At 44.3% G+C, this 20,384-nt stretch overlaps 1 protein-coding gene across 1 annotated transcript; it reads left to right on the top strand.

Annotated features, from left to right (window-relative positions):
- Positions 1 to 3,294: 3,294 nt before the first annotated feature.
- On the top strand, positions 3,295 to 3,657 carry LOC139001944 (small ribosomal subunit protein uS15-like). Its single transcript, XM_070403441.1, has one exon. The coding sequence runs from the start codon at positions 3,295 to 3,297 to the stop codon at positions 3,655 to 3,657; it is 363 nt and encodes a 120-aa protein (XP_070259542.1).
- The last annotated feature ends 16,727 nt before the right edge of the window (positions 3,658 to 20,384 follow it).

The following is a 20,384-nucleotide window of genomic DNA, read 5'->3' as shown; positions in this document are numbered from 1 at the left end:
AAACCAAGATGGCGGCATAGGTAAATACCTGAAATTGCTGCCTCACACAACCACTTCAAAAATACAACTAAAAGACGGAACGGACATCATCCAGAACCACAGGAAGGCTGGCTGAGTGGAAATTCTACAACTAGCAGGAAAGAGAAAAGAATACTGAGACTCAGAGGAGGTGCGGTGCGGAAGGAAAATACAAAGGTGTGGAGGTGCATGCGGAGAGGGCTGGCGGCTGAGGACACGATTGTCTTTTTCAATTGGGGAAGGAGTCTCAGGCTCTGAGCTCCAGTTCCGGGAAAGACTCTGGGGACCCAGACTCATACGGGAGAAACGGGACTATCTGGCATTGGTCGGAACTCGAGGGCAGCTTTCTCTCGGAGGCACTCGCAGAGGCAGGACTGAGAGCAGCCATACTGCTCGCTCTGCCCGCCTTGTTGATCCCCTGGGACCCCGCCCCGCCCAAGCCATGCATGGAGGCTTTTGCATATGAAAGGCCCAGCCCTTTGTAATCTGAAAATTACTTAACAAACTGCAGCTGCCCCAAGGCCCCAGGGCAACTTGCATTGCTTTACAGCTGGCTTCTGCTGGGTAGCCTCAGGCAGCAGCTAGATTAGCACCTCTTTAGATCCAAGAGCCAGTGTACCTAGTGGTCAGAGTGGGACCATCCAATTACAACTCAGATCCATAAGGGAGACACTCAGGGGGCAGACTCACTGAGCACCAAAGCCCCACTGAAGCAAGTCTTGCCCCATAAGGGTGTCTTCAGCACAGAAGTTCTCCCACTGTAGATACAGGTGATTCTCACAGCCAATTGGCCTGGAGGTCAAATCCTCCCAGTGATACCTACAACAATCAAGGCTTAACTTTAACAAGACTGTGCACAAAGCCCACAAGAGGGTGCACCAAGATTGTCTACCTCAGGTAATTGGGGAGGCTGAGCCACTGGGCCCTATAGGACACTTAGCACAGAAAGCCACTCTATCGACACAGCAAAGCATAAAAAAATGCCAAGACAAAGAAACAGGACACAAATGACAGAAATGGAGGAAAGCAAACTACTGGATATAGAGTTCAAAACCACACTTTTAAGGTTTTTCAGGAATTTTCTAGAAACCGCCGATAAACTCAATGAGACCTTCAAGAAATCTAGTGAGACCCTCGAGGTTGTGATAAAGGACCAACTAGAAATTAAGCATACACTGACTGAAATAAAGAATATTATACAGACTTCCAACAGCAGACCAGAGGATCGCAAGAATCAAGTAAAAGATTTGAAATACAAAGAAGCAAAAAAACCCAACCGGAAAAGCAAAATGAAAAAATAATCTAAAAATACGAAGATAGTGTAAGGAGCCTCTGGGACTGCTTCAAGTGTACCAACATCCGAATTATAGGAGTGCCAGAAGAAGAGAGAGAGCAAGATATTGAAAACCTATTTGAAGAAATAATGACAGAAAACTTCCCCTACCTGGTGAAAGAAAAAGACTTACAAGTCCAGGAAGCGCAGAGAACCCCAAGCAAAAGGAATCCAAAGAGGACCACACCAAGACACATCATAATTAAAATGCCAAGAGCAAAAGACAAAGAGAGAATCTTAAAAGCAGCAAGGGAAAAATAGTCAGTTACCTACAAGGGAGTACCCATAAGACTGTCAGCTGATTTCTCAACAGAAACTTTGCAGGCCAGAAGGGAGTGGCAAGAAATATTCAAAGTGATGGGATGCCAAGAACCTACAACCAAGATTACTTTATCCAGCAAAGCTATCATTCAGAAGTGAAGGTCAGATAAAGAGCTTCACAGATAAGGAAAAGCTAAAGGAGTTCATCACCACCAAACCAGTATTATATGAAATGCTGAAAGGTATCCTTTAAGAAGAGGAAAAAGAAGAAAAAGGTAAAGATACAAATTATGAACAACAAATACACATCTATCAACAAGTGAATCTAAAAATCAAGTGAATAAATAATCTGATGTACAGAATGAACTGGTGATTATAATAGAATCAGGGACATAGAAAGGGAATGGACTGACTATTCTTGGGGGGGGGAAAGGGTGTGGGGGATGCGGGAAGAGACTGGACAAAAATCGTACACCTATGGATGAGGACAGTGAGTGGGGAGTGAGGGCAGAGGGTGGGGTGGGAACTGGGTGGAGGGGAGTTATGGGGGGAAAAAGAGGAACAAATGTAATAATCTGAACAATAAAGATGTAATTTTTAAAAAAAGTGGTGAAGGCCTGGGAGGGGCTGGTGCAGGGTGGAAGGGGTCAATGGGGAAAACAACAAAGGGGACATTTGTAATACTTTCAATAATAAAGATAAATTTTAAAAAGAAAGCACATATATAATTTTTTAAAGAATATAAAATTCTTGTTAGAAAGATATGAGAATTATTAAATCAACTAGAGGCCCAGTGCACAAAATTCGTGCATGGGGGGGGGGTGTCCCTCAGCCCAGCCTGCACCTTCTCCAATCTGGGATCCCTCTCACAATCTGGAACCACTGGCTCCTAACTGCTCACCTGCCTGCCTGCCTGATCCCCCTAACTGCTCTCCCCTCCTGGCCTGATCCCCCTAACTGCCCATTTGCTCTCCCCTCCTAGCCTAATCACCCTAACTGCCTATCTGTTCTCCCTTCTTCTCTGTGCCCTTTGGACCCCAGGCGCAGGCATGCTGAGAGCTCTTCACCACAGCCCGGTCCCCGTCCTGATTGGTCGTTATGTGATGGTGTCCTGGACAATTTGCATATTCTTCTATTATTAGTATAGACTAGAGGCCTGGTGCATACAATTTGTGCATAGGGACAGATCCTTCAGCCTGGCCTGCACCCTCTCCAATTCGAGATCCCCCTTGCAATTTGGAACCACTGGCTCCTAACTGCTCACCTGCCTGCCTGTCTGATGCCCCTAACTGCTCCCCTGCTGGCCTGATGGCCCTAACTGCTCTCCCCTGCTGGCCTGATCTCCTTAACTGCTCTCCCCTCCTGGCCTTATCTCCCTAACTGCTCTCCCCTCCTGACCTGATCTTCTTAACTGCCTATCTGATCTTCCCTCCTGGCCTGATCCCCCTAACTGCCTATCTGCTCTCCCTTCCTCTCCGCATCCTTCAGACCCCTGGCGCAGGCTTCTGAGAGCTCTCAGCTGTGGCCCTGCTCCCATCCTGATTGGTCATTACATGATGGCATCCCAGACAATTTGCATATTCCTCTATTATTATTATAGATGTTTTTCAGTGAATTGTTCTTAGAGGAATTAGCACTAGGCCTTTTTCACCGCCTGTCCAGGGCCATCATGGGTCGCATGTATGCTCCTGGGAAGGGCCTGTCCCAGTGGGCTCTGCCCTACCTCTGCAGACCCCTGGCTGAAATTGACGTCAGATGACCTGAAGGAGCAGATCTACAAACTGGCCAAGAAAGGCCCGACTCCCTCACAAATGGGTGTGATCCTGAGTGACTCACAAGGTGTTACACAGGTAGGTTTTGTGACAGGCAATAAAATCTTGAGAATTCTTAAGTCCAAAGGACTTGCTTCTGATCTTCCTGCAGATTTCTACCATTTAATTAAGAAAGCTGTTGCTGTTCCAAAGCATCTTAAGAGAAACAGAAAGAATAAGGATGCTAAATTCTGTCTGATTCTGATCAAGAGCTGTATTTACCGGTTGGCTTGATATTATAAAACCAAACGAGTCCTCCCCCCAATCAGAAATAGGAGTCATCCACAGCCTCTGCCCTGGTTGCATAAAATGTCTATGTACTCAAGTAATAAAATCATTGTTTAGTGAAGAAAAAAAAAGAATTAACATTAGGAGTGTTGACCTAAGTCCATTCTGTTTTCCTTGCTTTTAATCTGTCATCTTTTTGCTGTGTATGTGTGTATATGTGTCTGTGTGTGTATGTGTGTTGTTACTTTTGGTGCCTCACTTTTGAAAATGAGTGGGTAACCACCCTGGCAAGTGTGACTCCGTTGGTTGAGCCTGGATCCATGCACCAAAAGGTCACCAGTTCGATTCCCATTCCCAGTCAGGGCACATGCCCAGGTTGTAGGCTTGATCTTCAGTTCATCAGCAGGGGGCATGCAGGCGTCAACGGATCAATGTTTCTCTCTCACATCCATGTTTCTCTCTCCCTCTCCCTTCTTCTCTCACTAAAATAAATAAAAACATACGTATTTTTTAATGAGTGGATAACCTAACTTCCCATGAGATTATGTGGAAACAAGGCCTTTAGGAAGTAAAGGTTACATGAGGTATAAGGGTGGAGGCCTTATCCAATAGAATTGGTGGCCCTAAAAGAAGAGGGCTCAAGATGATTATGAGAACCAAGAGCTCCTGTTTCAACAGTTGACTTTGGGGGAGCTCTTGGATGACCCTCTCTCCCTTCGCTTTTTCCCTAAGATTTGTAGGACTGCCATTAAGGCTTTTGTCTGTGGATGTGTTCTCACTGGCACAAGTTGTCAGCACCATGACTGATACCCTCGCCACACTGTCTTCTAGGGAGTGTGCTTTAGTCTTACTTGAACTACCTCTGCCTTCCCCTCCTAGGGCTGCCACAGTTTTTTTAGTGTAGTATATCCCATGCAAACTCTGCTCTGGATACACTTATGCTAAATATTTTTAATTTAAAAAGTTATAATTAAAATTTAAAAAGTATTCTTTGTTTATCTGAAATTCAGATCTAGTTGGGTGTCCCATATTTTTATGGCAAACATACTATCTTTTCTACTATGCCCAGCTTTAATAACTGAGAGAACTTGGGCGAGTAAGCTTATTATTTCTTCCAAAACTGGGAAGAAGGCTTTTTATTAGAGCAGCCCCCACCTAAACTTAATCAGTGTGGTTTTATGCACATTTTCTATAACCCAGTGTTCTTTCAGGTACGGCTTTCTGCACCCATGTTTTCAACCTCAGTACAGGAGCACAGTTAGGTCCCAGTTTTCTGTTAACTGCTTAAGGAATCAACTAGCTTTGCCCTTGAGCTCTCTACTATCCAAAAAAATGCATGACTAAAGGCACTTAGACAACCTGTCCCAGTCTTGGAGATACTGAATTTTTAAGGGAGTTCAAACTTTGATGCCCTCCGTTTGAACAGCAATAACTTGGTTGGCTATGGAACAGCCACCTCACTGGGTATTGTTTCTTGTATTGCATCTCTTGTGAATAGTCTTAATTGTTGACAAGTTCCCTCAGTAATGTGAAAAATAATTTCCTCAGTAAATGCATCTTAGTGACAAGATTTACTCTTCAGATTTCTGACCTTGAGCATAGCTCCCAACTAACCTGAGTCGATCAGCCATGATGGGGTCTTCTTAGGAAGGAAAAAGCCATTGCTTTCTAAAAATGACTTCATCACCAAGGAAGAATCTGTGGATCACTTTCCAAGATATACCCTCCTCTAGTTCTGTCTGTGGGAAATTACCTTGATGCAATGCAGCCCCAAGTGTTCTACCAAGGCAAGCTATCCCAGAGGTCAGTACAGAAAGACCCACAAATAAATTAAATTCTCAAATCATACAGTTTATTATTATTTGTTAAATATATTTTTATTGATTTCAGAGAGGAAGGGAGAGGGAGAAAGAGAAACATCAATGATGAGAGAATCATTGATTGGCTGCCTCCTGCATGCTCCCTACTGGGGATCAAGCCCACAACCTGGGCATGTGCCCTTGACTGGAATTGAACCCAGGACCCTTCATTTCACAGGCCAATGCTCTATCCACTGAGTCAAACCAGCGAGGGCCATACAGTTTATTATTAAATGACACATGCATGGTGACATCTCCTCCTGATCTTGTAAAGAACCACCTTGTCCTTCATGAATTTATTCTGTCCAAGAGGCTTATGAGATCCAGGATGGATAAATGGTGGCTTGTTCATGAGTGATGAACCAGAGGACTCAGATGGTACTGTGTCCACTCGCCTCTACCTCTTGGCTCTAGTACAGGAAATCCCTCCCCCCACCCTACCCTCTACTTTAGGTACTTCCTGTTTCTTCTGTTACTCCTGTCTATCCTCTTCAGGTAAAGTTGCTATATGGCTCACTAGCCTCTCTCCTTTCCTATCAACTCATTTAACAACTGGGAGAAGAAAAGCAGGTGGTAATGGACAAAAACAAAATGAAATACGCATGGCTAAGACAATAACTTAGAGTTGGGAGACTATTAAAGAAGCAGAGTCTTATGCACATCTTGTGCCTCAGTTCTCAGAGCTGCTGTTAAGTTGTTAAACCTTTTGTTTAACTCAACTCAAGAGCCATAAACATCCAGTAATAAAACTGCCGCATGGACATATATATGGACTTTACTTTCTTCCTTGTGGTTTCTACCTCCCTCATTTACATATTAGAACTAACCAATTCCTGGTTAGTTGATTCTTTCTTCCAATTGACCAGATCTATTATTGAAGCTTTCTATTGAGTTCTTCAGTTTAGTCATTGTATTCTTCAGCTGAAAATTTTTAGTTTGGTTCCTTTTTATGTCTTTTATCTCATTGTTGAATTTCTCATTTTGTTCTTGGATTGTTTTCCTGATATCACTATATTGTTTATCTGTGTTCTCTTGCAGCTCTCTGAGTGGCTTTAGAACAATTACTTTGAATTGGATGTGGGACAATAACTGAATCTCCATTTTGGGGGGGCCAGTTGGAGGTTTACTCTATTACTCTATTTACTCCAATTGGTGGAGTATTGTTTCCCTGATTCTTGATGAACCTGTAGCCTTGCATAGGTGTCTGTGTATTTAAAGAAGCAGTGACTTTTTCCAGACTTTATGGACTGACTTCAGTAAGGGGAGACTTTCACCTGTAGCTAAGGACACCCTGGAGTGTACTTGCTATAAATCCAGGTCTAGTGGTGCAAAAAAGCCAAGTACAGAGGTGTGTGGTGACACTGAGTTCAGGGGGTGCATGGTGTCTATTCAGCTCAGGTCTCTGGAGTCCAGAGCATAGGCAACTGTGTGGTACTTGGCAAGAGCTGGAGGGGAGCCGGGGATCCACAGTAGATTCAGTGGCTGTTGGGATCCTCAGCCATTCTTCCAGGTGCCACCAGCTAGCAACCAGGGCAGGCAGAGACGGTGGCCAGAGCCAGTAGTGTGCACACACTCAGCTTCAGAGGCCAGTTGCAAGGGGCTGTGCAGTGCCAGGGGCTGGTTTCAGACACATACATAGTGGTGGGAACCAGAGCAGGCAGCAAGGGCTGGGGCCAACTGCAGGTGCACTGGTAGCTGTGAGGACCCTGATACGTACTGTGGCTGTTTGGTCTTGCCACGAGTCTCACAGCAGTGGATGCCAGTGACAGAGGTTGGGCTGACCACACACAGGTGCTAAGCTAAGGGGACTAGCTGCATATGAGCACAGTGATGCCGATCAGAGGCAGAAGACAGGGCCTGAATTGGGCCTGCAAGTAGCTATAGACGCCCTGGTTGTCAGGTAGGCTCTCCCATAGCTGTGCAATCTTTCCTGATGCAAGTGCATGCAGATGTGGTGGGTGACAGGGGTCAGATAGGTAGCATGCAAGTGCACAGCTGGAGGTGCTGTCCCCAAGAGTGTGCATGGTTGAGGGGGTCAGCTGTGGGTATTTAGGTGGCATCTTTCACTCATACAGTCACAGGGGCCTGGGGTGGCTGCCAGTGGGTTTCTGGCTCCAGCAGGTGAGGGAGGGAGAGGAAAGGGACTCAGGCTGCTGGAGACATTGAGTGTGAATACGGGGGGGGGGGGGGGGGGGGGGGCAGGGGGGGGGAGCGGATGAAGAAGCTGCTGTGCCATCCGCCATTTGCTTCTTCAGTGTTGAAAGTTGCTGGATTTGTCTACTTGGCAGGTCACTGTGACTGCAGTTGTGTCCACTGTGTGGCTGCTACTGCTAGTCCCTGCTTTTTCCACCTGTGTATCGCCATTTCTACACATCTCAGTTTTGCCCATCTGAATGGGATGATATTGAGCGGGGCCTTCATATGGTTCCCCAATATAGGCTGGGGAAGCTGGTTGCCACCCCACTCTTCCTTTCCCGCAGGTGAGAACTCATTTTGGCTGGGAGTTCCCTCTTGGCACTGAGCAGTGCCAGCTCTGGGGATAGGAAGATGCAGGCAAAATTACGCTGTCTGCCTTCTCTCTGTGTGCTTATTCTCAGGTACGTGACCTTGACCAGGAATCGAACCTGAGACCCTTCTGTACATGGGCCGACGCTCTAACCACTGAACCACCAGCCAGGGCTGACTTTTCTTTTAAGTACAACGTGACAGAAATGATTCTCTCCAGGGATGATAATGCTGCACAGGGGTTCCTGCGTTTTCCACCACCTCTGATAGAGATCGCCAATGGGAATGGGAAGGAAAGCCAATGAGCATGCCAAGAAGGCATTTCCCAAGGGATTTAGCATCTCCTATCATCCAGAAGCTGCTCCTCCACCCTGCAAGCTCAGAATCCAGTTTGTTAGAAGTCGAGAGCCACTCTGTCTGTCAGGAAATAGGTATTTATCAAACCTCAAAGACCGACACACTCTCAGAACACCATTTACATACACAAAAGGGACTGTAAATGCCTTCCGGCCAGAGCACATAGTTTGAAGGCATGACACACGGGAAATGAAATGCAGTCAGAGGTGGTGTGATGAGAACAAGAAGCGTTATTGCATCGGAGTATCTGAGGACTGAGTGTGTCCCCCAGTCTCCCCACACCGACTGAGTTCTCAGCCAGAGCACCGGCTCCCTGGACAGTGCTCCGACGGACACGAGGACGCCTCCCTCTCTCCTTGGGTGTGTTGGCATCAGCAGTCACAGTCGAGTCCCGTCTCTTGCCATCTATTCTGAGCTGATTTCAGTCTACCTCTCTCAGGGAAATATTTGATTTCCAAATTCTTGGGAGAAGCCTCACGGAAACTAACACCACCCCTATTATTCAGTGGCTTTTTTCCTTTCCACGGTTTTCCTTTCAGTTTCTGGGTCCATCCGAGCCTCTGCTGTGGCTCGTTATTAATGCCCGTTTGCTATGGACTGGGTTTGCTGGGAGGTGCATTTTCAGCATCACTCGGCCTTTGTATTTTGCACTGAGGCTGCCTTTGAGAGCTCTGTCAATGTCGCTGCCTCCCACCACAGCGTTAGAGCAATCTTTGCCATCACCACTTACTCCTTTGTGCACCATGTTCATTATTCCATGTTTATTGATTTCAAGTGGGGTAACATTTTTCAATGTTTGGATTCTGCTTTATTTTTTGTTTGACACTGTTCTGCTGCCCCCTCCCTCACACGCAGTTCATGTCGCTCCCCCCTCGCCGCCCCCCCATCTGCCCCCACCACCTGGTCCTTGGAATCTTTTCTCCTAACATCCCAGCTCTCAGCTCTGGTGGCACCTGAGAATCAAGGGGGAGAGTGACAGCTCCAGGTACCCAGGCTGCACCCAGACCAATTCATTCACATTTTCTGGGGTGGGGCCCAGCATCGGTACTTCCCAAAGTGCTCATGACTCCAGCGTACAGCCAAGGCTGAGAAATGTGGTGACTCCAAGGGATTTGCTCCGCCAGCTGCCTCCAGTCTCACTCAAGCAGGGGTCCTTTGGTTAAAAAGTTGAAATAGCACAGCTGGCATGGCTCAGTAATTGAGGGTCAACCTATGAACCAGGAGGTCACAGTTTGATTCCCAGTCAGGGCACATGCCCAGGTTGAAGACTCAATCCCCAGTGTGTGGCATGCAGGAGGCAGCCAATCAATGATTCTCTCTTATCATTGATGCTTCTATCTCTCTCTCCCTCTTCCTTCCTCTCTGAACTCAATAAAATATATATATTTTTTTTTAAAAGTTGAAATATATTTAACATCTAGCATTGTCTAAGTTTAAGTTTACAACATGCTGACTTGAGACCATACTGCAATATGATTGCCATGTAGGGTTGGCTAGCACCTCTGTCCCGTCACATTATCATTTGCTTTGTGGTGGAAATAAGGGGTTCTTAACCTGGGCCTCCAGCGTAGACTGTGATAGGTTCGTGCAACTCTGAACTTGTTTCAGTTTATCTGTTTTTTAAGAGAGGATCACAGCTTTCACCTGGTTCTTAAAGGGGTCTATGTATCAAAAAAAGGGAACTCTACACCTTACACCCTTCATTCCCGGATCTTATCCCAGGGGCTGTCAGCTTTTCCACCATGGAAGCCCCTTTCTTCTTTCCTTTAAGCACAGGAGTAGCACATGCCAGGGCAGCCATAGCAGGCACTCCTCCACATCCCCTCAACTCTGCAGAATTTGTTGTTGGTAGTTTGTTCATCTTGTGTTTGCTGCTGAAAGTCCCGGCATTCTGAAACCCTCACTGCAGTGTGTCCCTGGTTTATCTGATGCTTTATTATTTTGACTTGGGTGGTGTCTTTATTTTTCATTTTAGAGTCCTTATTATTTACAAATTTATCTTTCTGGGTTTGGTCCTTTTCATTGTTTCTGACATTTGCATTTTGGGGGGAATTTCTATAAGGGGAAATACCTTGAACTTTCTTACAGAAGAGAAAACTCCTTTGTGCTTTTTCTCTCGTTGTCTTCCCAGAAGTGGAGGCAGGAAGGGTCAGGGATATTTATTGAGCCTTGGATGCACCAGGAGCTGGGCTTCAGTACTTCCTCAGGTGGAATTCCTGCAACACCCTCTCAGGTAGCCAGTTCTATTTGCCAATGTGGAACTTCCCCTTTTTAAACACTGTTATTTATTTATGTCGATAAATCATTTTCAGGGGAGGGTAAGCTCCATTCTTTCACACCTTCCAACATGCAGAGTCACATATAGACTTGTCACCTGCTCCCCTGTCAGGAAGAGAACCTCTCATTCCACAGTCTGTGTTAAACTTACCCAACCCCCAGCCCCACCCCCTTTTTTTTGAGAGAGAGAGGGAGAGAGAGAGAGAGACAGAGAGAGAAACATCAATTTGTTGTTCCACTTAAGCATTCATTGGTTGCTCCTTGTATGTGCCCTGACTGGAGGGATCCAACCAGAAACCTTGGAGTATCAGAATGACACTCCAACCGAGCTGCCCTGCCAGGACAAACTTCACCCTTTTTCTTTTTCTTCTTTTTGTTAATCCTCACCTGAGGATATTTTTTTCATTACTTTTCAGAGAGAGAGTGGAAGGAAAGGAGGATGGGAGGGAGGTAGAGAGAGAGAAAAAGAGAAAGAGAGAGGGAGAGAAACATTGATGTGAGAGAGACACATAAACTGGCTGCCTCCTGCACGTGCCCCACTGGGGGCTGGGACCAAACCCACAACCCAGGTACATGCCCTTGCCCAGGAATCGAATCCTCGACCCTGGTATCTAGTGGGTAGAGACCAGGATTGCTGCTAGCCATCCTACAGTGCACAGGACAGCCCCACAACCAAGAATTACCTGGTCCAAAATGTCAATAGTGTAGAGATTGATAAACCTTGCTTTAAATGATAATGAAATAATAGATGTGAAAACACTCTACAAATCCAAACTGCTATTTCTATTGTCTTACATATAGATTTCCTGGAATGCTAGCCAATAGGAGGCTCTCAGCTCACATTTGTTAGATAGACCAGTGCATGTCAAAAGTGCTTCAGCAACCGTTATGCTAAAGTGAAATGTCAGTCACAAAAGACTTCACTTAGCCCTGGCAGGTGTGTGCAGTGGTTAGGGCATCAGCCAGTGCACCAAAAGGCCTTGGGTTCAATTCCTGGTCAAGGGCACGTACCTGGGTTGCAGGCATAATCCCCTATGATCTTCTACCCTGGTTGGGTAGGAGTTGATGTGTCTCTCTCACATTGATGTTTCTCTCTCTCTCTCCCTCCCTCCCTCTCTTCCACTCTCTCTAAAAATCAATGAAAAAAATGTCCTTGGATGAGGATTAAAAAAAAAAAAAAGCTTCACTTATATGAGGCATCCACAGTAGTCAAACTCATAAAAAGAAAAGTAGACTGTGGTTACCAGGAAAGAGTGGGATGGAGGAGGGGATGGAGGTGTTGTTCAATGAGTATAAAGTTTTAGTTATGCAAGGGGAAAAGTCGTAGAGCTCTGTTCAACAATGTATGTTTAGTTAGTACTATACACTTGCACATTTAAATATGGTTAAAATGGCAAATTTTATGTTATGTGCTTTTTACCACAATAAAATAAATGCTTTAGCAAGGCTTTAATGCCAGTGATTAGGAGTAGAATTTGAACTCTACCAGGTTTCAGATTTCAGTGGTAGGGACTAGAAAAGGATTCTTTGTCAAATTTTCCTGTGGCAGTGTGTGCACCTGAGTAAAAGCTACTCTTCCATCCTAGCTAATTTTACAGAAAGGCAAGAATATGTCAAATACGGAAGGCCAGGGGCAGGGGTGGTGGCAGGGAAGAGGGGTGAAGCGTCTGCAATAGGACCTAATGCTGGAGACATTGAGAAAGTGCTTGGAAATAAGCTGATGTGTTGAATGAACTCTTGTTTTCATGCGAAATAATCTATTCTAGAAAATAACTAAGAATTTAGAGAACATTCCGAAATATCAATGTTATTAGAATTGGGTGCCTTTAACAGGGGTCTGAATATACCTGTTGACTTTGGCCACAAAGGTTCTAAACTCATGTTTGTTTTACTTTGGATCTATTTACCTAATTTTGATAAGGCTAGCCCAAATTGGTGTTATCATGCTGTGCTTCAAAATGCAAATATTTTACTAGCCTCTTTTAAAAGCACAAATATTGTCTTTAGCTTAGGTTTCTGAGGGTAGAAACTGATTATAGGAATGAATCTCACGAAGTTAGGATAATCTCAGCCTTTGTTTAATTTGTCCTTCAGTTGACCAGTGGGGTAAGCCTAGAGAAGGGCTTGTAAGTTTTTGTTTCCTGAAGTCCTCTCCGTCAGCGAAGGGAGGAACGCTTTCTGGAATCCGCTCATCGCACTGGGCCAGCAGGGACCAGGTCGGGTGCCCAAGAGCTGCGTGACTTTAGGCGAGGCACTTTCCATTTTGCTTTCTTCTGGAAAATGACAGCATGGGTGGGACAAGATGACCTTTCAGCTTCTTTCCAGTTCTGTTTGTGGACTATTCTCTTATATAGCCATTTACTTTTCCAGAGAAAAATAGAATTTAAAAGTTGATATTCAATCAAAGTCCATGAAATGCATTAAAATGAAACTATGTAATTTTGATGTGAGTTTGCCTAGGACACTGGGGAATTTTTTACTTTTAAGACACCTCTAATTCTGAAATGAATAATGCAAGTGATGGTTCATGACCCCAAGTGCATCTTACAGCCTTCAGGTTCTCTCCTGGCTGCCCTCCACGCAGCACCTTCCAAAGGATCTGCAATAGCACCCATACTCCAGCCCTTGCTTGCTTTCCTTCCATCTAATCTAACCTGTACTTGCCCTATTTTTTCCTCAGAAACTCTACTGAGTGTTATTGGTTGCTAATGGCTTAATAAGACACTGTTATCTTTCTTGAGTAACCCAAACAATTGCCTTCTTATGAGACCTGTTTAATGTCATTGTGGAAACCTTGGCTGGTGGTGGGGTTGAGACCTTGAGAGAGGACTTTTCCAGTGCCCCTCAAATGCCCTGTTGAGCACTCTTTATGTCTTCAAAGACATGTTTTTCCCTTCAAGTTGTTCCCAATCTGGTGGGAAATAAAATGCTGTAATTCCATAAATATTCTCCCTACTCATCCACAAGATTTCAACAGGGAAAGATATGTGAAGCTACTCTGCATACGGCCACTAAGTGGCAGCACCACATCTTGCCACAGTGAAGTCAGGCAAAATGCAGGGCTGAATTTCCAATTCATCAGCATGCAGGTAAAGTCAAAAGGGACCGAGTGCAGGAAACAATAAATAGGTAGCATTGGCTCTGGCCAAGTGGCTCAGTTGGTCATTCCGATGCACCAAGGTTGTGGGTTCGATCTCCAGTCAGAGGGCATACAACAAGCAACCAATGAATGCCTACACAAATGGGTGGAACAACAAATTTCTCTCCCTCTTTCTCTCTTTCCCTCTCTCTCTAAAAAGTAATCAATAATTGTTTTTAATAATAGCTAGCACTTATATTGGTATTGTCTTTATTTTACAGACAATGAAACTGAAAGAGAAGGATAGAGCAACTTGGCCAAGGTTACACAGCTAGGAACCAGCTGAACCAGGAACCAAACCCACGCAAGGATCTCTTTAAAGCCCATGTCATGCTACTAAATAGGATGTTATTTACCAGAAAATCTAGAAAATAAAGGGAAAGTTGTAAAATTATGCCAAGTCCAAAACAGTCATCTTGATGTAGCAAAAACATATGGTTAGCTGAGGCATCAGTAATTAGAGCTAAGCTCTTCTGTCAACGGTCACATGGTAAATATTTTAGGGTTTGGTGGCCAGATGGTTTCTGTTGCAACTAGCAACTCTGCCGTTGCAATGTGAGAGCAGCCACAGATAACTCGTAAACAGATGAGTGTGACTGCATTCCAATAACACTATATTTATGAACACTGAATTTGAATTTCACGTAATTTTTACATGTCACAAAATATTTTTCTACTTTGGATTTCCCCCCCAAACATTTGAAAATGCAAAACTATTCTTAGCTACAGATTGTACAAAAACATGTGGTGGCTGGATTGGTTACTCCACACCTCCTTCCCCACTCCCCACCAAAGTATTGCTGACCCCTGGTATAGAGGGAGGAAGAGTAACTGGACGTATCCAATGATGAGTGCTTAGCCTTAGCTAGGTGACAAAAATACAGTGACCAGTAGACAGAACGAGATAATGATGAATGAAGCAAGCAAACAAGCCATTGCAAGGGTACGAGGTTCTATTAGGGCAAGTGGAAGGGCTCCTAACCCAGACTTGGGAGGGAAGGGAAGGGACTCTAGGAAAGCAATGCCACATGGGGACCACCTGATGGATCTGGATGGGAGGAACTCATCAAGAAAAGGTGTGGGGGCTGAACATTCCAGGTAGAAGGCCTGTGAAATCAGAAGAGTTAGGTTCCATTCCTGATGCTACCATTAACTCATTATTGGCTCTCAGGCAAGTCAGCCTACATAAGGACTTCAGTTTCATGTACAAAATATATGTAATGTCAATTCTTACCTCACAGGCTATCAATGACATAACAGAGGAAAGAGTAAGATAACATATCAGTTATAGTTCATTTTCAGTGTTCCTCATTTGTAAATCGAACGAGTTGGTCTGAATGATCTGCAAGATTCCTTCCAGCTATGAAGGTCTATGAATTTTTATTTTTTAGGTAAAGAGAAACACTACCATTGAGCAATTCTGGGTGCTGTACTTGTCAACGGTGGCCTGCCTCGTGACAACTGAGACTGCCCAAAGTGGAAGAAATATATTATCCCTTGTATTCAAAGATGACATCAGTGATTATTTCTGGGGAAGGGGGCTGCAAGACAGACACACACTGTATCCTCACTTCACATGGGGAGTGAGGAGTGGGGAAGGAGGTGTGGAGTAACCAATCCAGCCACCACATGTTTTTGTACAATCTGTAGCTAAGAATAGTTTTGCATTTTCAAAACTATTCCCTGAATTGGCAGCTGTCCTCTGGCTCAAACTCTAATAAACTCACAAAAATTTTCTACAGATTTGGACGGTCTTACGTTGACACTCTGTTAAAAGAGTTGGGCTTCTTTTAGTCTTTCCAGCAGTGAGTAATTTTAAGAATTGTTGATTTGCTGTTCTTTCGGCTTCTCTTAGCTCTACTCCCACAAAAAAAACATAAACTCCATTGAATTTTATAAGTTGCTTCAAGCCATTTATGGAAAAGAGATAAATGTGTGGAAGAGAAAGAAACTTTCCTCTACACTCAAAGTTCTTTTGACTGGTCTAATAATCAAACAGACATGAGACAGATTAACAAGAGAAAATAACCAAATTTAATACATATATATGGATGGGAACCCCACATATATGAGAGAGTCAGAGACCGAATGCATGAAAGGTTCAGGGATGAAAGGGAACATGGGTATATGACAGATCCTGAGCTAGGGATGAGGTGAGGTACTTTGGGGGCTTCAAAAGATCATTGAAGAATGTTAAAGAAAGCAGATGTTTAGTAAATAGAGGTTTGTCCTGCCATATAGGTGGGTCAAAAAAAGATTATCACTGATTAGTTAGGCAGTTAGTTAGATAAGGAAAGAGAAGGACACAAAACTGGCTAAGCCTAAACCTGATTAAGTCTGGAAGTTACAGCTTCAGACACCCCAGGGGATAGCTGAATCTCCACTAAGGGGATTAACATACCTTCATGTAGAGTGGGAAGACTGGCTTTCCAATCTCCACTGGGAAAACCAGGCCACTGGCTCAGAGTATGGGGGTGAGGAATAAACAACAAAGGGGAAATTCCTCTGCTGGGTGCATGCCTAGTAAAAGCCAGAATGGCACAGAGGAAGGTAAGTGCATGTGCAGTAGAAACCAGACGGTGAAGCAACACTTTGGGGCAGGGGTCCTCAAACTTTTTAAACAGGGGGCCAGTTCACTGTCCCTCAGACCATTGGAGGGCCGGACTATAGTTAAAAAAAAAACAACTATGAACAAATTGCTATGCACACTGCATATATCTTATTTTGAAGTAAAAAAACAAAACGGGAACAAATACAATATTTGTATTTGCATGTGGCCCGCGGGCCGTAGTTTGAGGACCCCTGCTTTGGGGCATGAGCAGTAGGAGCCAAAATGGTGACATAAAATGGGGGAGTCTAGCCTGAAAAACCTGGGGGAAAGACTGGATTGGATAGAGGGATGACCCAGCTCAAACCTCAAAGAGATTGGTTAGTTCAGCGGTTCTCAACCTGTGGGTCGCGACCCCTTTGGCGGTTGAATGACCCTTTCACAGGGGTCGCCTAAGACCATCCTGCATATCAGATATTTACATTACTATTCATAACAGTAGCAACATTACAGTTATGAAGTAGCAATGAAAATAATTTTATGGTTGGGTCACAACATGAGGAACTGTATTTAAAGGGCCAGAAGGTTGAGAACCACTGGGTTAGTTTGAAAGAAAGCCTGCTCTCTCCCAAACCCAAGGTAATATAATCAAAGCTTAACAAAGGCCAGTCTTGGTAGCGAGTTAGTGCATTCACCTGTTCCTTCGCATGCGTTTTTCACTCCGTAGCAGCCCCAGGGCTCCAAGTACAGCTCCAAGCATAGCTCTTAGCACAGGCCTGGGTGCAGCCATGCAGCGTCCACTGGAGTGCAGCCTGGAACAGAGACTATGCTAGGCTACCGGAGCTTAGGGTGATGGCATTACAGTTCTGGATCCTGACCTTCCTGGCAGGCAGTCCAAGCCCAGGATTTCTTCAGAGAGACAGAGCTAAGCCACCTGGTCCTGGATGAGACATTGGGTACCCGGGAGCAGTTATTTATTTTCACTCCAGTAAATCTTACCACCACACCTCATTCTCCTATGTGAAGGTCCCCAAAATGCTTTTCTTGCAATACCATGGAAGAACCCCTATTTCTACCGGCAACAGGATGACTAGCTCTGAACTCCCCCAAATGCACGAGAGCATTTAGCTTCTTCCCTGAAAGATGAATCATAATTCATTCCTAGAAGAGCTTATGAAAAACACATTGGCCTCCTGTTTGCCTGGCCTGGGAGGAGTCTGAGGTTCAGGGAGAAGTTTCTTACTGAAGATACAGAACCTGCACTGTGGAGACTAGAATCTAGTCTTCTAACTCCCAGCCCAGGTCATTTCCACCTGGGATTTCTCTTCCCTCGTAGGCAGAGCTAAATCTGTTAGAGGTCACTCTGGACCTGGGGCTATAGGATTTCCCAGCTGGAACTAAATTTAAGGGTGAACCTGAAGCACACCGGGTCTGTGAAGGGAATCCAAAAGTTCCTTCTCTGGGAAGAGCCGCGTCTGGGTGGGTAAACTGGAGAATAATGTCAGGAAACTACTGGAGAATAATGACCAGGAGCCCTGTATTAGAGTGTGCTAGTGAGCAATCCAGCTACTTCAATGGCAGTTATTTCCTTGTGCAATTTTTTTATAACATTTCAGGATAAGCTGGTATTGGTGGCACCTAGACCTTAGTCACTTGAGACATCACGATAAGGTTCTCAAAGACTCTAAAGGCCAGGCCTGTGGAGGTGGAACTAAAGGCCACAGAACTTTGTATTTCCACATTCCAGCTTTTGTTATTCTATTTCTAAACACTGCAGTTAACTTGGTTAACCCGCCTTTACCTTAAAGAGAAGGAAAGTGCTCACTGTAGGACATGCTTCCTGGCAATTTTATCCTCCTGGGAACTGCTTGAGAGAGGAGGTCCGAGTCAACCTACCGGAAAATTACAGGAGGGAGACTGGAGGGAGTTGGTCTTCCTGCAGCATTACCTCTATGCAATCCTCCATAGCAGTTTAAGATCCCCTAGGCTTGTATTCATTTTGGCTATATTATGTTTTATATTTCCAGAACCGAGTCTGGTGTATACTAAGTACACAAAAAAATGTATTGTTGAATGAGTCATTTGATTGTGGTACATGAGATTTTTAATTTTTAAATAATTCTTTATTGTTGAAAATATTACATATGCCCTCTTTTTTCCCCCATTGACTACCTCCAGCCTGACCCCCACCCCAGGCCCTCACTGCCCCATATATGCATGGCCTCATCTGTGTCCATGGGCCATACACACACACACACACACACACACACACACACACACACACAGTCCTTGGTTGATTACCTCCACCACCACCCCCAACCCTCCCCTACCTTCCCTCTGAGATACTGCATCTGTTCCATGCTTCCATGTCTCTGGATCCACTCAATTCATCAGTTTATTTTGTTACTTAGATTTCACATATGAGCTTGATTATGTGATACTTGTCTTCTTCTGACTAACTTATTTCACTTAGCATGATACGCTCCAGTTCCCTCCATGCTGTCTCAAAGGGTAAGAGATTCTTCTTTTTTACTGCTGATAGTATTCCATGGTATATGTGGTACATAAGATTTTATTTCCAAAAGTTTTTTCTTTAAATAGTGCATTTTAGTATAGTGTTTCAGTTTGTGATGTACTTACTGGGGACTGACTTTTTGTCTTATTATATCATTAGTACCCATATAGATCTTAGTTCCAACTTTTAATTCTTTATTAAAGGACCATGTTCATTTCTAACTTACTGGTTTGCATTATGTCCCTCTGTTCCTTTCAGGCTAGAGGAAAATGTTTCCAGAATTTAATAAAGTACTTGACCCTGTCTGGTGTTTAAAATATACTTTATTTAATTAGTCACTCCCCACAACATTCCTGTGAGGTATGAACTTCCTTTGATAATAGGTAAAGCTGAAAATAAAGTCCTGGACTATCTAAAAAAGAAATGAGGTAGTTTTTCAATTCTAGTGAAATTCATCTTCCACAATTAAAGACAGATTTACTAAGTAAATTCAGGTTTTGCCAAATACAAAGCTACTTTTCTATTATCCCTATTTTTTTTTTCAATTTGGGCCTTTGATTATGTCCCTGGTAAAGACCTTTCTCCATCCAGAGGCGGATTGGCCAAGCAGAGAGGAGACATCAGTGGGTTCCTGGTAGACTGTGGGCTTCAGGAAGAAGTGGGGACTCTAAAATCCAGCCAAAACTCTAACTTGAAGACTTTCTGAGCAGGGGGGACAGGTTAGACTTAAAACATCTGAGGTCTTTGGGCTCAGACTCCTCCTTTAGCCATTAGCATTTAAAGCCTTGGCTGTCAGGTAACTTTTTATGTGCAAATGCAACCAGAATGTGTCTTCTGGGCACAGACTCTATCTAATTTTGAGGAGCTATTCATCTTTCAAACCTTTGCTCTGTTTTGCATTGCCCCAATGGTATTTAATTGACTGCTTGGAAAGAACAAGCTTTTTTGTGCATTTTCCTGCTATCCTATTTCTGGTTATTTTATGTTAAACTATGACAACTCTCCCCATTTACTCCTGGCATTCTTTTCGCCCCCATGGCTTTCCTGCAAGGTCTGAAATTATGTATATTGCTTCTGCAATCCTCCCCACTCCATCAGGAGATTGATGTTGTCTTGGTTTTAGAATTGGAAAACCAAGACCCTGAGGTGTGGGTGTCCTGGCTAGGAAGGAAGCCACTCCTGGGGGTTGGAGGTCCCTGAGTAACTGCAGGCATTGTTTCCTCACATTTATGAAAGAGGAAGCTGTGATGTGTGAGAGCAAATGACTTGTTCAAGGGCTCCAAGATGTCAAGAGTGGCTGTGGTCCAATGGAGGCTTTCTGACACCCACAATTCAGGGCTCTTTTTGCCCCACTTCTTGGCTATTATAAGCCCTGTTGTTTCAGGTTATTTCCCGTGGTTATAAAAAGACATTGATGAGGGTAAAACAGGGTACTGCATTCAACAATAGTAAATACATGAAAGGAAGAAGAGAGAGAGAGAGAGAGAGAGAGAGAGAGAGAGAGAGAGCGCCAAGGTAGGAAAGCAGCTTAAA

This window comes from Myotis yumanensis, unplaced genomic scaffold, assembly GCF_028538775.1.
Source record: "Myotis yumanensis isolate MYYU_CA2020_CCGP unplaced genomic scaffold, mMyoYum1.0.hap1 SCAF_2, whole genome shotgun sequence".
Lineage (NCBI taxonomy): Eukaryota > Metazoa > Chordata > Mammalia > Chiroptera > Vespertilionidae > Myotis > Myotis yumanensis.
This window is presented reverse-complemented; position numbering and strand designations above follow the sequence as displayed.

Excerpts from the sequence above, each read along its gene's own strand:
- LOC139001944 (XM_070403441.1), top strand. The coding sequence starts at position 3,295 with ATGCTCCTGGGAAGGGCCTGTCCCAGTGGGCTCTGCCCTACCTCTGCA.